This window comes from Scomber japonicus, chromosome 10 (genome assembly GCF_027409825.1).
Source record: "Scomber japonicus isolate fScoJap1 chromosome 10, fScoJap1.pri, whole genome shotgun sequence".
Taxonomy (NCBI): domain Eukaryota; kingdom Metazoa; phylum Chordata; class Actinopteri; order Scombriformes; family Scombridae; genus Scomber; species Scomber japonicus.
In genome coordinates this window covers 6149928-6167835 of record NC_070587.1, presented here as the reverse complement: position 1 = coordinate 6167835, position 17908 = coordinate 6149928, and the positions used below count along the sequence as shown (strand labels likewise).

At 38.7% G+C, this 17908-nt stretch overlaps 1 protein-coding gene across 1 annotated transcript in view; it reads left to right on the top strand.

Annotated features, from left to right (window-relative positions):
* The window catches only part of grik3 (glutamate ionotropic receptor kainate type subunit 3), a 95694-nt gene extending 78574 nt beyond the window's left edge, over window positions 1-17120 (top strand). Inside the window, exons 11-16 of the mRNA XM_053327947.1 lie at window positions 2152-2375; window positions 6577-6695; window positions 12692-12909; window positions 15494-15719; window positions 15936-16186; window positions 16926-17120. Of these exons, the coding sequence (XP_053183922.1) occupies window positions 2152-2375; window positions 6577-6695; window positions 12692-12909; window positions 15494-15719; window positions 15936-16186; window positions 16926-17120 (1233 nt within the window). The remainder of the gene's footprint in view (window positions 1-2151; window positions 2376-6576; window positions 6696-12691; window positions 12910-15493; window positions 15720-15935; window positions 16187-16925) is intronic.
* The last annotated feature ends 788 nt before the right edge of the window (window positions 17121-17908 follow it).

Here is a 17908-nt window from a genome sequence, read left to right as displayed (position 1 = left end):
ATACTTAGCCCTTTCTGACATGAGACTAAATAACATAAAAGGGTTCAGGCACAGCTATATTGTTATGTTGTGTCCACATAAATGTCAGGTTATATATTCATTCACCATTGGTTTTGTAAATGCATGCGCAAATTAGCCAATGAGACGATTTTGTGTTCCTTCAGCATCTTTATTGCAAAAATTGCTATTAGCAGTAACCATTGTGTCATTCAGCACACTGTGTTCCTGCAATTACCACAGCATAGCAAAATGTGCACTTGTCTGCTCTAAATGCTAATAATAAGAACAAAAAAAGAGCAACAGGAATGTACTATATATAAGTGCTATACAATGCTCATATCAGAATTGTGATGCTTTTGTTGTGAGATGTATGTAATGTGTCTGCTTGGAACGGGAGGAAATGCACTCATGTCCAACAAGAATATATCCTGTAATTCTAAGTATGTTAAGTGTACAGTCAATGGATTCAAACTGCATGTATCATGTTAGTTGTAACTTCATGAATCCTCCAGGCTGACATCAGGTGAGGAGGTCCGCAGGGAGAACACAGCTAAGCCCACCATCTGCAAACCCAGATAACACCAAGCCATGTGGCACACAGCAGGGCACTATCAGGTTATTTTGCTTGTGCCCAGTTTGTGTGCCTAAGCAGTAAGCAGAACAAGGACATGCGGCATGTATATTAGCCCTCCGTTGGGATGTCTGGAATCGCATGCTGGTTGATCTTCCGGATGAGTGGCAGGTTGGTTCAAAGCTGCAGTTGGCAGCAGAGAACAGAGGGAGCAGTATGTGATGTACAAATTTGAATAGTTTAAGAGAGACAGCAGATGCACTGCAGGATGCACTGGTTCTCTTATCTTTTTATCTCTTCAGAGGCCATGGTGTATTTAGCCACCATGGTGCCACCTTTAGGAGCAAGTAATCTGTTGTGTCACAAACAAAGTGGACATGTTTTCTTTTTTGACCTCTGTGAGCTATTATTTGGCAGTTATCACACGAATCTGAGTGAAGGGTTGTCTTAGCCACAGATAAAGTTAAATCCAGGCTAAGAATAGCCTTCGGGTCTAAAAGTGGAATAATTAAAAAAAAACATACTTTGTAAAGTGTTACAACAATATGTCATGCAATGCATCAATTTCAGATAATGTCATGACTGCATCAACTTTTCATCTTCTTCTCACTGTCTGTTTGTGGGACCATTCAGCGCACATTCCTGTACTTGAAAATGCTGTAAACTTTTGTGTGAACAAAACCCGTCTCTGAACAAACTCTGTCCCTCTCCCACTGCTCAGTACAAAGGAAGGAAAGAAAACCTCCCTTTGTGAGTTGTCGTTTTTTAGAGGAAAGAGGTATCCAAGCGTGAACCAAGCAGCTGGTTTCATTAACCTCCTGTCCAGCCATGGTGCAGGGGAGTTTTGGGGGCAGCCAATATAAATGTTAACCTTCTGAATATGTAGTCATACGCCATGTCCATGGCACCAAATAATGACTTGGTAGATGGGACTGCTTCTGATTTTGACTGATAGGCTGGAATGATGATGTCTATACTTTTACCAAAAGACATCATTGAAGAGGAAAAGAACCAACATGTTTTTACAGCAAATATCACATATATTACTATATGTTCCCACACTTCAAATAAAAGGCATATCTTTAACATCCCAGTTGTAACCTCTTAAATATCAATGATAAAAAGATGACTAAGAGTCCACCTACACACAGCAGTGTTTCAAGACAGATACTAATGTCACCATGCTACCATGCTCACCATAACAATGTCGACAAGTGGATGTGTAACAGGTATAATGTTAACCATGTTGAACATTAAAATTGATGATATCACGAATGTCACCTGGAAACATCATCTGGAAGCAATGCTAGTCTCTACCAGATTTTGTACCTATTCATCTTGTAGATGTTGATAGATGTATTTGTCAAGATAAATTAAATGTTTGACCTGCTGATAGTGAAGTGAAGTCTAAAAGTGAAGTCGGGGCTCATTAGGATTCATCCTCTGGGCACCGTGAATATCAGTAACACATCAAATTTGATGCCAATCCATCCAAAGGGTTATTCTGACTTGGCAAAAAATATACATTGCCAATATAAAAATAGAAATTGGAGCAAACTACCTTTTTTTCTACTCTACAGAGGGCAGACTTGGCAGTAGCTCCTCTCACCATTACCTATATGCGTGAAAAGGTCGTCGACTTCTCCAAGCCGTTCATGAGCATGGGTATCAGCATCCTGTATCGCAAACCCAATGCCACCAACAATGGCTTCTTCTCCTTCCTGAACCCCATGACTCCTGACATCTGGGTCTACATCCTCTTGGCCTACCTAGGCGTAAGCTGTGTCCTTTTTGTCATTGCCAGGTAAGTGAGAACGTTGCATGCCATTTGCTGCCGTGTATTTGTTCATACATGTCTCAATGAGGTCTTTCAATAGACATAGTAATTTATGCTTTTGCCATTGCAGGCTGGGAATCGAGTACACTAACGTTAGCTGCTAGGTAGTGATCAAGGCAGTTATGTCTGCATGGGCTCTTTACAGCCCAGCAGTGGGAGGAGGAATAGAAAAGGCCTCTAGTTGAGTTGCAAAGTCTCATTCAGTGTGCAATTTCCTGTGTGATGTCTTTGAAATTGGCAATGGAGGTTTAAATGATGCACCATTAAATGATCATATACACATACATGTATATAAAAAAAAGACACTTGTCGAAGCAAAATGATAACTCGGATAATTATCATATTCAGTAGCACAAAAAGAAAAAAATATACACACCTGTTGTGAAATGTCATTAGAGCATGATCATCAGCACTTGCATAGAAAAATGAAATTCCTGGCAGTGATAAGTAATACATTTATTATGGATAAAAATAATCTCACTTATATATATATATACTTTTTTTGGGTCATGAATATGATGAATATCCTCTTAGTATTATTGTCAGTATTTCCTGCTGCTTCTCATGCAAAGTGGTGCTTCAGGAAGTTCTAGAAAAGCGGCCGTTGAAAGGAGTTGTTGGGCTTGAGAGCTAACAGCTGCACTCCTCTATGCTCATTCGTTGGTGTGAGACCAAACAAAATCTGGAGTGGCTTCACACAAGTACAAAATCATCTTAAATCGTTACACCAGTTTTTTAGAGGGCAGCTGAGATAGCTGAAAAGCTGCCCTAAAAGTGCATCATGTGAGTATGAAATAGAGTGCAGTGAACAATAAGAGGGCAACTTCAGCACAAGTAAGTTATATTAAATGCTGGACAGAGATGTTGGGGTGTTACCAGTAATATCAGACAGAGAAAAACCCCACTGGCTTTCAACAGCACTGCAGCACCATAATAATCATGTTGCAAAGACTCTTTTTTATCGACAGCTATGGACTAAAATGTGCCTTTGATCGAATGACATTTAAGATACAAGATAATGCTTATATGCCAGTGAAAACCACTGCTATCATTTATGTGCTTATATTAGCCCATATTTTAAAACTAAGGAGGTTTCAGAGCATGTAAAGAAATAATATATGTTCAGTCACTGATTCAATGCATAACCCAGACAGAACCTGTAAATACTGGATGGGGGAAAAACAACAAGTGTAGTGATAATACTACACTTCTGACTACAGATTATTAGATGATCAATAACATGTTGCCATGGATAAGCATTTATGCTCCTCTGACTTTGTGATGATGGATGTTTCCCATTGTGTATAATTTTATTTTCTTTGGTTACATACTAACAAACAGAGACCTGTCTCAGTCTGTATTAAACACAACTGAGTATATTGTATATTCTGAATACGTGATGGCCTGTAGCATTATTTATTTTCTCAGTGATTTAAATTATGGTCTCACTAACCTTGTACATTTGTTAACAAGTATGTTCAAAGGTTTTTCACTGCAATAATTAAAAAGCGAGCATACTTTGTATTGCTGGAGTAAATAATCCTGAAATCTCAAAGCAGCGTGGGTAGATGATTTAAAGATCCAGTATCTTTTACTATCTACTTGTAGCCTTTATAATGAATTGTTAATAATGAAACTAGTGCAAATAGCAGTTGATTATATTTCTGCATTCTATGACTGAATGTAATTTATGTGTACCCAAAAGTGTGAAATATGAGTGTCTTTGGCTTTACTTTGCCTGTCGTGTGTTTCTTCTGAACAAAAACCACAAATGCAGAATAACTTCATATGAAATCATTCATAGGATATATAAAAATGACAGTGTTATTAGAATGTGAAAATTAGTTTAGTTTTTTGATGATTAGAGGCACTGAAATGTTAGATGGTTAGATGCATCTTGAATCATAACGCTGTGCAAATTCAATATAATGTTTTCAAATGCCAACATAGCGCTTTTGCAATGTTGTGTTTGGATGCCAAGCTGTTTCCAAAGCACCTCCTCTATGTGTAGGCTGCACTCTTGGCCAACAGTTAATAGTGTTGTTCAGTAGACAGGTTTGTATAGGATGTTTCAGAATACAGTCTGAAAGCAAGCTTTAAGCTCTGCTTGCCAGCACAACCTTTTTAGAAATTAGCAGATAGGCAGGGGTATTGAATCAGCGTTGTTACATTGTTTGTGTAGAAATTGCACTCAAAGGTAGTGAAAACAGACATTCCTCTGTTTAAGTCCAGTTTATGTGTACTTTGGATGTGCTGTCTTGACTTGCCTCTTTCCAATCACATATTATTTGACCTTTACTTTCACAATAAAGTAAAATAAAATGAGGCTGAAAGAACTGAAATGATGGAGAGTACCATATTTGAACAACAGCTGCCCAAGGCCTCTCTGATGTCTGCAAATGTTATTAAGGCCACATAAATTGGGAATATTAAAAAAAACGCTTCATTATGGAAAGAGTAGTGAGAATATTTGACAGTTGTCATTTTATTGCTCAACAAACAACACTTTGGTAACCCAACATTGGGAAAAAAACACCATCAATTCAGATGTCTGGTAGCTTAACTAAGATCAGAAACTTAGAGGATGGCTGGTTAAGACATCATTATGGAGCTGTTTCATGACTAACCATCAGTCATGTTCAGTGTCTGATTAAAACAGACTGCTGACATCTTAGAAAATATTTCTGCAGCATGTAATTAGATTGAAGTGTATCTATCTCATCAACAATATAAATTTCAGTCAATTAAATCTTTCCAGATTATTCTCACTATGGTCCTTGAGAACTGACAATACGCACTCGAGGATTCACCATAGTAGCTTCCAGTGTTGTGGACCATTCTAGTTGCTTATCTGGTTTCAGAAGAAAAAAGAGGGTTTCTCCAGCCATTAGCGCTTTATACTATATCTAATCAAAGAAACGGATATGCTGCACTTCGAAGATACACTATTTGCAGTCTAAGGGATCCAGTTTCACACAGAATAAAGAGCCAGAAAATGGATTTTCACATTATATAAATAAAAGTGGAAAGTAGTGACATTTAGCATGTTTTATCTCAGCATCTGCCTCTGAAAATGACTTGTACAATAAAAGGTGTGAAGCATTTTCAGTAACTGTCATACTAAATGGCAGAGAAATGGAAAGATGCATGCTTTATGGTTTTGTGTGACTTTAAGAGCAGTCTTAATGCCTCGCATTCTCAAACATGACATTTTATACCCTCTGAAGAACTATATTTTTGTGCCTCATTGGTCACCTTTAACTACAAAGCATGTAAGAAATAGTTGATGAGATTTCTAAAAGGCAAGCCTTACACACGACCATTTGATTTTAAAATGTTTTGATGTGACATTTGATAACAGATTGACAAAAATAAGTTTTCACATTCATAAAAATAGTAAAACTACTGCCTGTGATGACATTGTTTACTACATGGTCACATGTTATGACCACACTAAGCAATTTTATTGAAGCTGCACTAGCCAATGTTTTTATGTGAATAATGGGTCAAAGATGCTCAGTGATGAACCCAGAGAAATGTAGTATTCAACTCTGCAGTAACAGTGGTTTTAAAGCCTGAAATTACAGCAGTAGTAGGCAGCTGAACAAGTTTGGATAAACCCACTGTAAGCTGTCCAGCACTAAACAGCAGACAGACAAAGTTAATGACAACCTGGAGCACAAGGTGGACCATTTAGCAGCTTAAGAGACATATTTAGCTTTTATCAGGAGTTGGTGGAGACCAAAACAGAGCTTAAAGGTCAATATTGGACATTCATCAGGTGAACACACAACTCAAAATTACTCTGTATCTGCTGAATGTATAAATAGACAACAGCTGACATGCTCATCACAACCATTTCAATGTAAAGGTTGTGGATCTTGCTGCCCATGAGTGCCCAGGAAAAAAAATCAATTAATGCTGCTTTAACTGCTGCTTTGCAGAGCTGCTACTCTAGTGCCAACATCAATAGCTTTGATACTGTTCTCTCCAAACCTGACATGACTCTAACCTAAAAGCTAAACTCTGAAATAGCAGTAACTTAAAAAAAAAAGCTCCCATTCTCCGGGAATGGTGTTAAGAAAGGATAAAGAAAAAACATTTTCTCAGATCTTGTAACTGGTGAAGATTTAAAAAACAGCTTTCCAACTGCTTGTCTCATTCCCAGGTTCAGCCCATATGAATGGTACGACGCCCATCCCTGTAACCCTGGATCAGATGTGGTGGAGAACAACTTCACCCTCCTCAACAGCTTCTGGTTTGGAGTCGGTTCCTTAATGCAACAAGGTATGGAGGCGCACACATCCACTTCCCTGTCAAAAACAATACTATCACCCCCCCCCCCCCCCTTTTCCTCTGCACTGCTTGTTCCCACTTTCTGCCTCTTTAACTGACAAGCTCCATGATTTCCATTCCGTGACTGTTTCATAAGACATTTATCTGTCAAGAACAAGTGCAGAGCTCAGTCTTACATGACAAAGGCAGGCTGTTGTCACCTACCTGCTGTTTAAAAAAGGAAGAGTGGATGCCAGGCATTTGTCAGAGATTGGCAGGTGTGGATGGAAAACACTGCCGCATTTATTTCACCGTAACACAGTCGCTGGCCCTGCTCAAGAACTTTCCAAGTGTTAGGACGGAAAGGGTTAGTTGAGGGACATGTCTGACAAATGCCAGCTGTCAGCCATGCCAGAACTGGCTGCTGTAATGTTTCCAGTGTTGCGTAACATGCACTGAGAATGACCCACTGTGGAGAATCCATACATCTCATTTATAACTGTCCAACAAGTCGCCTAACAATTAAATGTCACTGCGTACTTGTTTGATGCTAATCTGAAATCAGGGGTATTTAAAGAGTCAGAACAAAATAAGCTTTCTTCCTCCAGTACTACAATTTAATACATATAACTAAACGTCCCACTGCAGATGTAATTCCAACTTTTCACTGAAAAACCAAAGGGATACAAATACGTTTTCAGTTACAAGCTATCCCTTATAGGAATAGGTAAGCAAATGGAGGCCCAGAAATGACATAATGAAGTCAACTGTGGAGGAAAAAGACCCAAGTAATAAAATGTTTAACCTCAGTGTAACAAGACAAATCAAGGAGGCTTAGTGAGACTCGGCAGTGGATCTTTGCCCGTAAGGATAGCAAACACATTCAGCAATTCATTAAGCACAGAAGCTCGGCAGCACTCTTGTGAAACTGCATAGCAGCTCTGCCAATTTGCCGGTGCAGGCAGAGGGCTACAAGCGTAACACCAGTGTGCCGGGAGGGAGAGTAGAGAGAGAATCAAAACAAAATGAGCTAGTTAGTAGCCCATATTACTAAACTGGGGAGAATTTTCCATTATAATTTGTACCGTGGCTCACAGGGTTGTCGGCCAATGCCTAAACTACTGTAGATGAATGAAGCAGCTGCTAATCAGCTCTTATTCACAGTTCCCCGAATACAATTTTTCACGTTAGGGAATCAACGTTAATATGAGGTTCATAATATTTCACAATGTGTGTTTTCCCTGCAGATTTTGCAGTATAATGACTATGAACATGTAAATATAAAATTTAGTATATATTCTATTTCTATACTTTTTTTAAGTAGATGATTTTCAAAAATATCTTAAAAGGGATTTTGCACATATAATTTATTCCACCTTAGACTTGACATCGACTAATTCTGACTTTGTGTGACACCCATTTGTGCTACAGTACCTTGTAACACATGCTGCATGGTGGTATTTGCAGCAAGGTATATTTTGTCTGTGTCACATAAACAGGCATCCCGTGCTTGTCTGCCAAACACGGTGACAGCAACCGAGACGGAGCCATTTCCTTGACATGTTTAAAATGCAAATGGATGTGTTTGAGGGGACTGAAAAAAAAAAATCTACCAGCTTGTCTGTGGGAGGGAGGTGTCATACACAACACAAAGAACACAAAATATGAAGAGGTGCAAAAGCAAACACTTTGTGTACTTCAAATGCGTTCCTGGGGGTCTCAGAAGGCTTTTGCTCACAACAAACATATGTCTGATCATTTTCCGTAAATTGGTTTCTCCATATAAAATAATTTTTGAAAGTATGTTTGATTTGTGAGTTGTCTTATTCCCAATCCTCTCATTCTCTGACATAATTTCTTGATTTTCTAAAATATATTTATTTTCTAAATATTACAGAGGTATATTACCATGGTTTTGAACCTAAAATATTGTATTGTCATTTGCTACTTTATTCAAAAACTAATCTATGGTGGCATGTGTTGTGTGGTTTATAACAGCGGTTGTAACTTTGCCCCTTCTTGAGATTCAGAGCAAGATTTACTTACAAAGGAATAAACATTTCCATTCACAAGTGCCATTATTTAAGAGCAATTAACAACTAGTAAAAGCCTCAAGCTCTGAAAGGGAGTTTTTTGTGTGAGAGAATGCTAAGTGCAGGTAATCATTCTCATGGGAAAGCCTAGTTCTCTCATGTTAAGGTGAGGCATTGCTTGTGGGTAGAAACACTCCTGAAAATCTGGGCATCGTGTTTAGCACAATGCACCAGTAAATCCAAAGAGAAAATCCTTTTCCCACACTGACAATTCAAAAAGCATCATTAGATGCAAAACATTCTGCTCATGTATTCAAAGGAGAACAGCAGTGTCAGAGTGAGTTATTTCCTCACATGATACAATACTGTAGTATTAGGCTAAAGACATACAGTATCCATTATTCCACACATAATTACATTTATTGACTTTTGAAATAGTTTCAAACTGAGACAATATGGAGATTAAAACACTGAAACACTGCATAAGTGCTGATTATTTAAGAATATTTATGTATACAGAGAAATTGTTGAAACATAGAGCGGGAACAGAAGGTCTCAAAACTTGCTCATCTGCTCACCTTAATAAATCAATCTTAAGTCAGCACGAGAAAATACATCTAACATGAAGATTTGAATTTAAATAAATGTCTGTTAAATCACTGTCTATCACCAAATGAGGTAACATAATGGTGGCAGAGCCATTGATAAAAGCTCTTGCATTTGCAATATTAGCAACTGGGTATCAGTGGCAACATTCCCAGTACAATCACAAGCACATACAGTAGTAACACGCTTTCCATCACTTACACGACAGACTCATTCTACAGCTCACTTGTATGTGAAGTGGTGTACTGTTTTTTTCCTGGTCTGGATTAGCATTGTCGTCACACAGGCAACATTGTTTGGATCTCTGGGAAATGAAGTCCAAAAATACACCTGTAATAATAAATAGGGGCTGCCTGAGAGAACGAAACAACTTTGAGAAACTTCAAGAAGCTTCGAGACCACAGATTTTCTCAGACTACAAGAACCTTCAATATTCAAGGATCATTTTAAATGTTTTTAAGAGATGAGCTCTCTTTTCAAGCTAAGAGTGGACCTTTGATAAAGGCACATGAACCATTTTCTGTGGTTCTCATTTAAATTTAAAATGCAACATAACCAATTTTTTTTTAAAGATGACACGATTTCAACCATTGATTACTAACTGGCTCAAGCGAGGTTTTGAAATATTCTTATTAAAATTAGTAAAAGCTTAAGTTAGCTTGCATCACATTAAAAACCCAAAAAACTGTTTTTTGTTCTTGTACAAAACTGGCTAAGGAATAATAGACCCAGACATAATGAATGTGTTACTGATGGATATTTATAGAATGATGTGAACAAGATGCTGCTATGTTTGCTATGCTGTATTAGTTTAGGTAGCTAACAGTAGCTATTTGATAGCTTGTTTTCCTGTGCTAATTTGCTTATTTGCATTTTCCAAGAGTTAGATGAGAAGATCAACCAGCACTCTCATATATGAGCTAGAGAGAGTTGATTAGCCTAGCTTTGCATAAAGACTGGAAACAGGGGACATACTCAGCCTGACTCTCTCTATGAGACTGTAAAATATTACTGATTACATCTTTTAAAAGGTAAAGTCAGCAATTCTAATCCAATACACGTTTTGTCAAATTCAGCGAATATCTCCTTATGGTCCATTCGCTGTCTGCTTATACACTGCACTGACTCTGTAAACAGGCCTGTGATCACAGTGGCTCAGAGCGAGACACACAACAACTACTCCAGCCAGTCAGCAGCAGGATACATTTGTGCTCGTTCACAGGACACGTGGAAGTCATCAGAGCAGCTGCCTGTGTGAGAACATGACAGTGTCTCGTCTCCAGCACCCGTTGAATGATGGGGCAGGGCTGGCGACCCGGAGAGGGAGGGGTCAGGTTTAATTCACATAGAAAGTGTTTTCTCATGGAAAAGATACACTTTTTTTTACACTTCAAGTCTATTTCCGTTACGTTTAGTGCAGCTGACACATGACTGCTTCTGTGGACAGAGATGCTGAACACAGGTCGAGTGAGAAGTGGGGAGGCTGCAGAGAGGCAGAGAGTGTGGAAGGACTGTTGTGCTCACATGAGACAAATATTTGTTCCCATAATAATGTGTGAGAGGAACAGAAGTGATTCCACAGTTGACTCACAGCTCTGGATTCCACCATATTTCTCTTTTGGTCGTTGCCTTGGCAGTGGGCGTCCATGTATTTGGGGGCTGGAGCTTCTAAAGGAGCAGGAAGGGAGTGGGTTGTGTGTTCTTCAATGACTTTGTGAAGCACTTTTTGATTGCAAGTGATTCCTGAATCTATCATACCACACACCCGACAATAATCTTTGCCCTTCAGAGTTTTATAATAGTATGTATAGTCTTGTGTGCATGAGTAGCGCAGCAATCTGTGAGATACATGAGATATTTTGGTTACTGAAATAGTATCAGTATTGTCTCACCTGTAAGGACATTTATATTTCCTTGGTTTACAAGTTATGAGTCCTTCTTCAAGGAAATGCATGGCATACTGACACTGTTTTATATCCCTGGCACCATATGACTGATCTGCTTTTTGTATTTATATTTATTAGTGTTCTGATGCAGTGCCATATACTGTTCCCTGCTGACAACAGCGCTTTATAGTGGGGAATTCAATTGAGTTGCTTGACTTCATTTTTAGTGCAACCAGAAAATGCATCTGGATGTTCCCTCTCTGAAGTCATAGCGAATTATGGGATGGTACCATCTTGTCTTGTTTGTAACCATGTAGTCTTTGTCAAACCACAAAGGACAAATCCAATCAAATTTGGTAGACGAGGTTAAAGAGCTGACCACTCTGCCCCCCTTCTGTGGGCTTGTTACTCTTCAGAATTGCCCTCATAAATCTTTTCAGTAAAGTAACAGAGTGCACAAAGCACAAGGGTATTTTAAAGGTTGTCAGAGATGAGATATAAAGTAACTTTAACACCAGTCAGTGAGCCATTGTAAACATAGTATTACTCAGCAGAGGACTACTCAAAGTCAAGGCTGATGCAGAGGTAAACTGTCAGTCTGGCAACGTACGATCTCTTCTTTTGTTTTGTTTTTTTTAAATCAGGCTGTAATAGTTTGTTTTTAAAATACATTACAGTGTACATTCAGCAATCCGTACATCCAGTGACTTAGCATTACTGAATGAATAGCGCCTCTCAATCATATTGATTTTCCTCATTAACATTTGATCAGACATCTCATATCCGACATTGTGGTGTTATCACAGATCAACCTGCATGCCATCTGTTTTACCAAAACTAATTTCACACAAAAGATCCAGTAATTGACTGGGATCAACTGCAAATGCCGTTAATCCTCACTAGATACTTTTAAATTGGTAACTTAATACCGGCAGTGCATTAACAGTAGAAAGCGTTGAGAGTGTTATTACATTCGTGTGCAATTATAAAAGCAGCAAATACCAGACTAATACCTAACCACTCTAGGAATATTAGATGTGGTTATGGCTTTAATATCCCCTGAGCTTTTAATATGTTAAATTTTCACTTTAAACCTATTTTGTTTCTGATGTAAGTTAGATCTAGAGGTAACATAAACGATGAGCGCTCACTGAGATTATTATTGTCAAATTCTAAAGGATTACATGGACTAATACCTAATGTAGAAGTCTGGGCAATTACATACAGTTGCACGAGGCTCTCTGCTTGCTTTGTGAGTTCTTAGTTTGAGGTAAACTGCCAAACTGGCTCCATTTTCCATTTCCTTACTGACAGTGTACCTTGATCAACACAAGCAGCAATGCCAATAACATTTGCAGGCTAATTAACAAAAACGGAAGCGATCGTAATGTTCCTGCATTTGTTGAGATCGGTTACAACCTTGGCAGGTGCACTTTTAGATAATTAATGGCTCAATTCTCTCTTCACTTTGTGTTGCATACAGGCTCAGAACTGATGCCCAAAGCCCTGTCGACCAGGATCATCGGTGGGATCTGGTGGTTCTTCACACTCATCATCATTTCATCCTATACGGCTAATTTAGCAGCTTTTCTTACTGTGGAGAGAATGGACTCACCTGTGGACTCAGCTGATGACATCGCCAAGCAGACCAAGATTGAGTATGGTGTGGTCAAAGATGGGGCAACTATGTCTTTCTTCAAGGTATAGTACAAACAGTAAAGTTTGACTGTGAGTCAAGTTATATCAATTACAGAAGGAATTATGTGGCTATAAGAAATTGAATATCAACCACAATATCAATCATACTGCAGCTGAAAAAACATATACAGTAGTAATAATGTAAAATTTATAGGTTAAATAACAAGGCTAGATGTTAACTCTTGAATTTTTCAAAAACTTTTTTTCTTCTATATCGTAGGCTTATATTTCAATCAATTCATTCTACAAATGAAATTACATACATACAGATATATATATATATATATATACACATATATATCTTTCCAGTTAGATCTTAATTCCCACAGCAAAGGCAAATTCTTCAGCTTCTCCTCTTCTCTACACTGTTTGATGTGTTACTCCATAATGATTTTTTTATTCCGAAGTTTCAGTGTTTGCCTGCGGGGTCTTTGACTTTATTTTATTATTTTGAGCTTTGCTTTAGATGCTGCTGCTGCTGTGGTGCTGAATAACACATGTAACAGAGTTACAGTTTCTCCGAGTAAGAAAATGAAAACACTGCACATTTCTATTGAAGACAGTCCATAAGTTTATGACATGTAATAGAAAAATAGAAAAAAAAGAAAAAAGATTCTTTCAGGGCATCGGTCTGCCCTAGTTTTTATGCCTCCAAAAATTGGTAGTCGAGTAGCTCATAAATACTGAATGCTTCATTGTTGAGTTTGCTGAATGGTGTGTATATTGGATTCCCCAGATTTGATTATGTAATTGGGTTAAGGGATTTAAGCTGATACCAGATATGTTAAAAAAAAATAGGTGTTTTGAAATTACAATCCATTATGTTCATTCAAAATAAAAAGTATTGAGTTGCTAATCACAGCAATATATTGTAAGATTGCTTCTTATTGCATTGGTATCCCAATAATATTAAATATATTGTAATAAATCAATTTGCATCTAGATCCAACTCAACTCATTGACCATTTGAAAGAAATCAACCTACAGCCAATCAGCCTCCTTTTTCTAAAATAAAGTTGTTTTAGATAGTTTTATGTACTTTGATGAAGCGTAGTTGTGATTGTCGACACAGGTGTCTAATTACCTCATCAGAGCTGCAAGGCTCAAGTGCCCTCTGCTCCCTCTCGGTCTTACAGAAAGGCCTAATGATGTTGACTCAATGAGGCAGACAGGCGTGATAAATGCTGAGGAGACCAGGGGAGACTTTGCAGATGTATGTAGCAGGATGGATTTAGTACTAAACTTATTTTAAAATGACATACTATTATTATTATTATTAATGTGAAACTACTTGCCAAACACTGCACCAGACTGGATTTATTACATCCAATGGCTGCACCCTGTGTGTTGCAATGGTGGAATGGAGATCTATTCTTGGTTTGTCATTGCATTGTCCCCACTCACATATAAGCTGAAGTGCACCATAGTAGTTTTAAAACCTATAATAATATGTTAACTTCTTATTTATTTCACTGGCAAGCAGATGTCTTAGTGATGACTGGCCAGTCACACATTATATAAATACCAGTTGATCCAGTACGTCTGTAGCATGATGATAATGTTGGATTGCATTGGAGGCATAATCAGAGGTTTGCAGCCACTGCTTGCCGGGAGCTGCTACACAGGTTGTCACATCACCTGAAAGCCCTCTTATGAAGAGCTGTTGTTTTCTTAAATTGCACCTTGTATTGAGAGCTGTGAAGGGTACACCTAAGTAAGCCAGCTGCATTCAAGGGAAGCAGTTTTCACCTATTGTTTAAAGGCTGAAAGGTATTGCTGAATGCGGTTGTAGGTGTCATTAGCAGAGATAAAGGATCTACTGAGAAACATTTTCATCATGAGACCTCTTTACACTTTGCTAAAATACAAACTAGCATCAGTTGGACTAAGTTTTCCAAAAGGGAATCTAGCATCTAATATGCCAACTTGGTACTTTTATGTTTTAATATCAGAATCATACCATGTCCATTTTTGACAACCAGGACTATGCTTCTATTGGAGTTATACATAATGGAGGGCTTCTTATAATAGCATCTTTCACAATTTGAAATGGCTTATAGTCTTTAGACAGTAATTATCTAGGATTAGACATGGCATAAATGTGACCTCATATAAAACTGCATGAAATACCACATAGCCTGATGCAAGACTAATGGAGAGGCTGCTTATTGCTGCTTCAGTAGCACTTATGAGAATAGATGGGCGCAAAGCTTCAATTTACTGTCCTTTAATCCTGTGACAATGGAGATCTGTAATCATATAATTATCACTGACTAAAATATGTTTTTCTTACATGCTGCAAATGTACAAACACATTTTCTGATCAGGCATTTAAAAAATACCCATAAAGATATTCTGCCAGTCACCAGGGCTACAGAGAGATTCGTAGGAGCTCTTGGTTAGCAGTATTTCTCAGCTTTAACACCCTTGGCTATAACGTTTGAAAGTTATTTTGTTCAAATTCAACCCCTTTTTTTAAGTGCTAAAACATTGTATATTTTTCAACTACTTTTTCCCTCACCTGCAGCTAGGGAGATTGTTCAAATGAGGTTCAAAGGCACTTTTATTTTTATTCCATCCCTTACAGAAATCTAAGGTTTCTACTTTTGAGAAGATGTGGGCCTTTATGAGCAGCAAGCCAAGCACATCACTGGTGAAGTCTATTGAGGATGGGATTCAGAGGGTGCTGAAGTCAGACTATGCTCTCATTATGGAGTCCACCACTATCGATTACATCACTCGACGGAACTGTAACCTCACACAGGTGGGAGGGATCATCGACAGCAAAGGCTATGGGATCGGCACTCCCCTTGGTAAGACCTGTGAATGACCATAAAATACATTTGAAGCTAGGATGAAGGATGAGTGTGATGGCTGGCTTTTCAGTCAACGCAGGAGCACAATATATATGTTTTAATTGTTTTAGCCACCAGTAAGACAGCATGCCTCAACATGTTTATGAACCTTATTATCACAAAATCCAGCTGGTGTTTCTTCCAAAGTAAAAACAGACCTTATGTTGGTTCCAGGCTCCCCATACAGGGACAAAATCACTATAGCAATCCTAAGCATCTTGGAGGATGGGCGCCTACACATGCTGAAGGAGAAGTGGTGGAGTGGGAGCAGCTGCTTGGATGAAGAGCGTCGCGAGACAGGCCCCATGGGTATCCAGAACCTGGGTGGTATATTCATTGTGCTGGCATCTGGCCTAGTGCTGTCTGTTTTTGTGGCGATTGCTGAATTCATCTACAAACTAAGGAAGACTGCAGAACGTGAGCAGGTATATGTCCCCATAAATCACATGCAGAACAGCACATAATGTGATATTTACTCTGTGGTTATGGTGTATGAAAATGACTGACATAAATTAATTACACTCTACCAGGATTTTAGTTTATTTCACCTCGATTGTAGCAGTGAAGTTACTAACCATGCATGTTTTGTTATGATACTTATTCCACATAGCCTCTACACCAAAGCTGTGCTCTATTCATGGCTTTTAGTTCAAACATGTTATAAAAGGATTTGCATGCCTTTGGCTAATCCCTAGGAGTACTTGGCCATAACACCACAACATTTACTTATTTTAACAGGCATAATTGCAAATTGGAGCATAGAGAATTAATCCATTATTAGTCATTGGAGATGTCAGAATAGCATGAATCCTTTACTGTTGTAAATCACTAATTTGAGTCATACTAAGTGAGTATTTGCATGCATGCTCATGCAGCGTAGTTGTTCATTCTCTTTGACACAGCAGCAATAATGAATCGTGTGCAGGTTGCATGTAGCCGTGGTGCAATTTGACATTGCTGTTAGCCAGGGACTCACACACGCACACACAGAGTACACACACCAGCATTAACATAACATGAATGTTAGTAGTAATGCATTTTGTGCTATTTAGACTGTCGACACTATCTTCTGTCAGAACAATTTAAAGCTAAGGCATTTACCCCCCGTCCCTTTCCCCTCTTCTCCTTCTTGCTCTCCTCCCCGCATCCTCCCTTTTTGCCCAGAGGTCTTTGTGCAGTGCCATGGTGGACGAGATCAGACTGTCGTTCACCTGCGAGAGGCGGGTGAAACACAAGCCTCAGCCTCCAGTCATGGTGAAGACGGATGCAGTGATCAACATGCACGCCTACAACGACCGACGACTCCCAGGAAAGGACAACATGAGCTGCAGCACTGGGATGACCCCCGTGTTCCCGTGACAATGTGTTCTCCCCAGGGCAAGAACCTCCTGAGCAATGTGTCAGGGGCGGTGCCAGAGACTAGAGACAATGGCATAGACGGGATCATCAGATTCACCATTAACCACAGTGACATGGGGACACTAACAAAACATGGGCAACTCAAAATGGCAGCATCAGCCACACAGGTATGACAATATTCACCACTATATTCAAAATAAAATAAATATTTGGGGGAGGTTCTAGGATTTATTTCCGTTCCTGAGAAGGGAAACCCAAATAATCAGTTTCAAGTCTGATGTTTACGTGCGCAACACAAAAACACAAGAAAATACACATTAAAGGAATCCTCAATCAGTGGAAAGACTGATAATTTATTGGGAAATATGGACTGAAGCAAGAAGAAAGGCTTTGTTGGGAATGGCAATAAATGACAGACATACAAGGAGGAAAAGGGAAGAGCAGTTTTCATTGGAGACCAGTTTTGCCACATAATAAGTTATGACATCAATTTCTTATTTTACTCCTGTTGATTTACACTAACTCCCGAATGGCCTTTGACAATAGAAAGTAATGTTACCTCAAACATGTTGTCTAGGCTCCAGTGGTTATCTTTGAGTCATAAGCTGCCGGATATGAGACAGAATCTCTTGAGAGCCTGGTTCACAGGGACGTGTGATAACTAGGAATACACATTCAGTATCCACATTATTGTTATTGGTGGAAAAACCACAGAAAGATATAAACAGCCCAACAATAAATATACATTAATGAAGTTATGTAATTAACTATGTTGTAACCCACAAGCA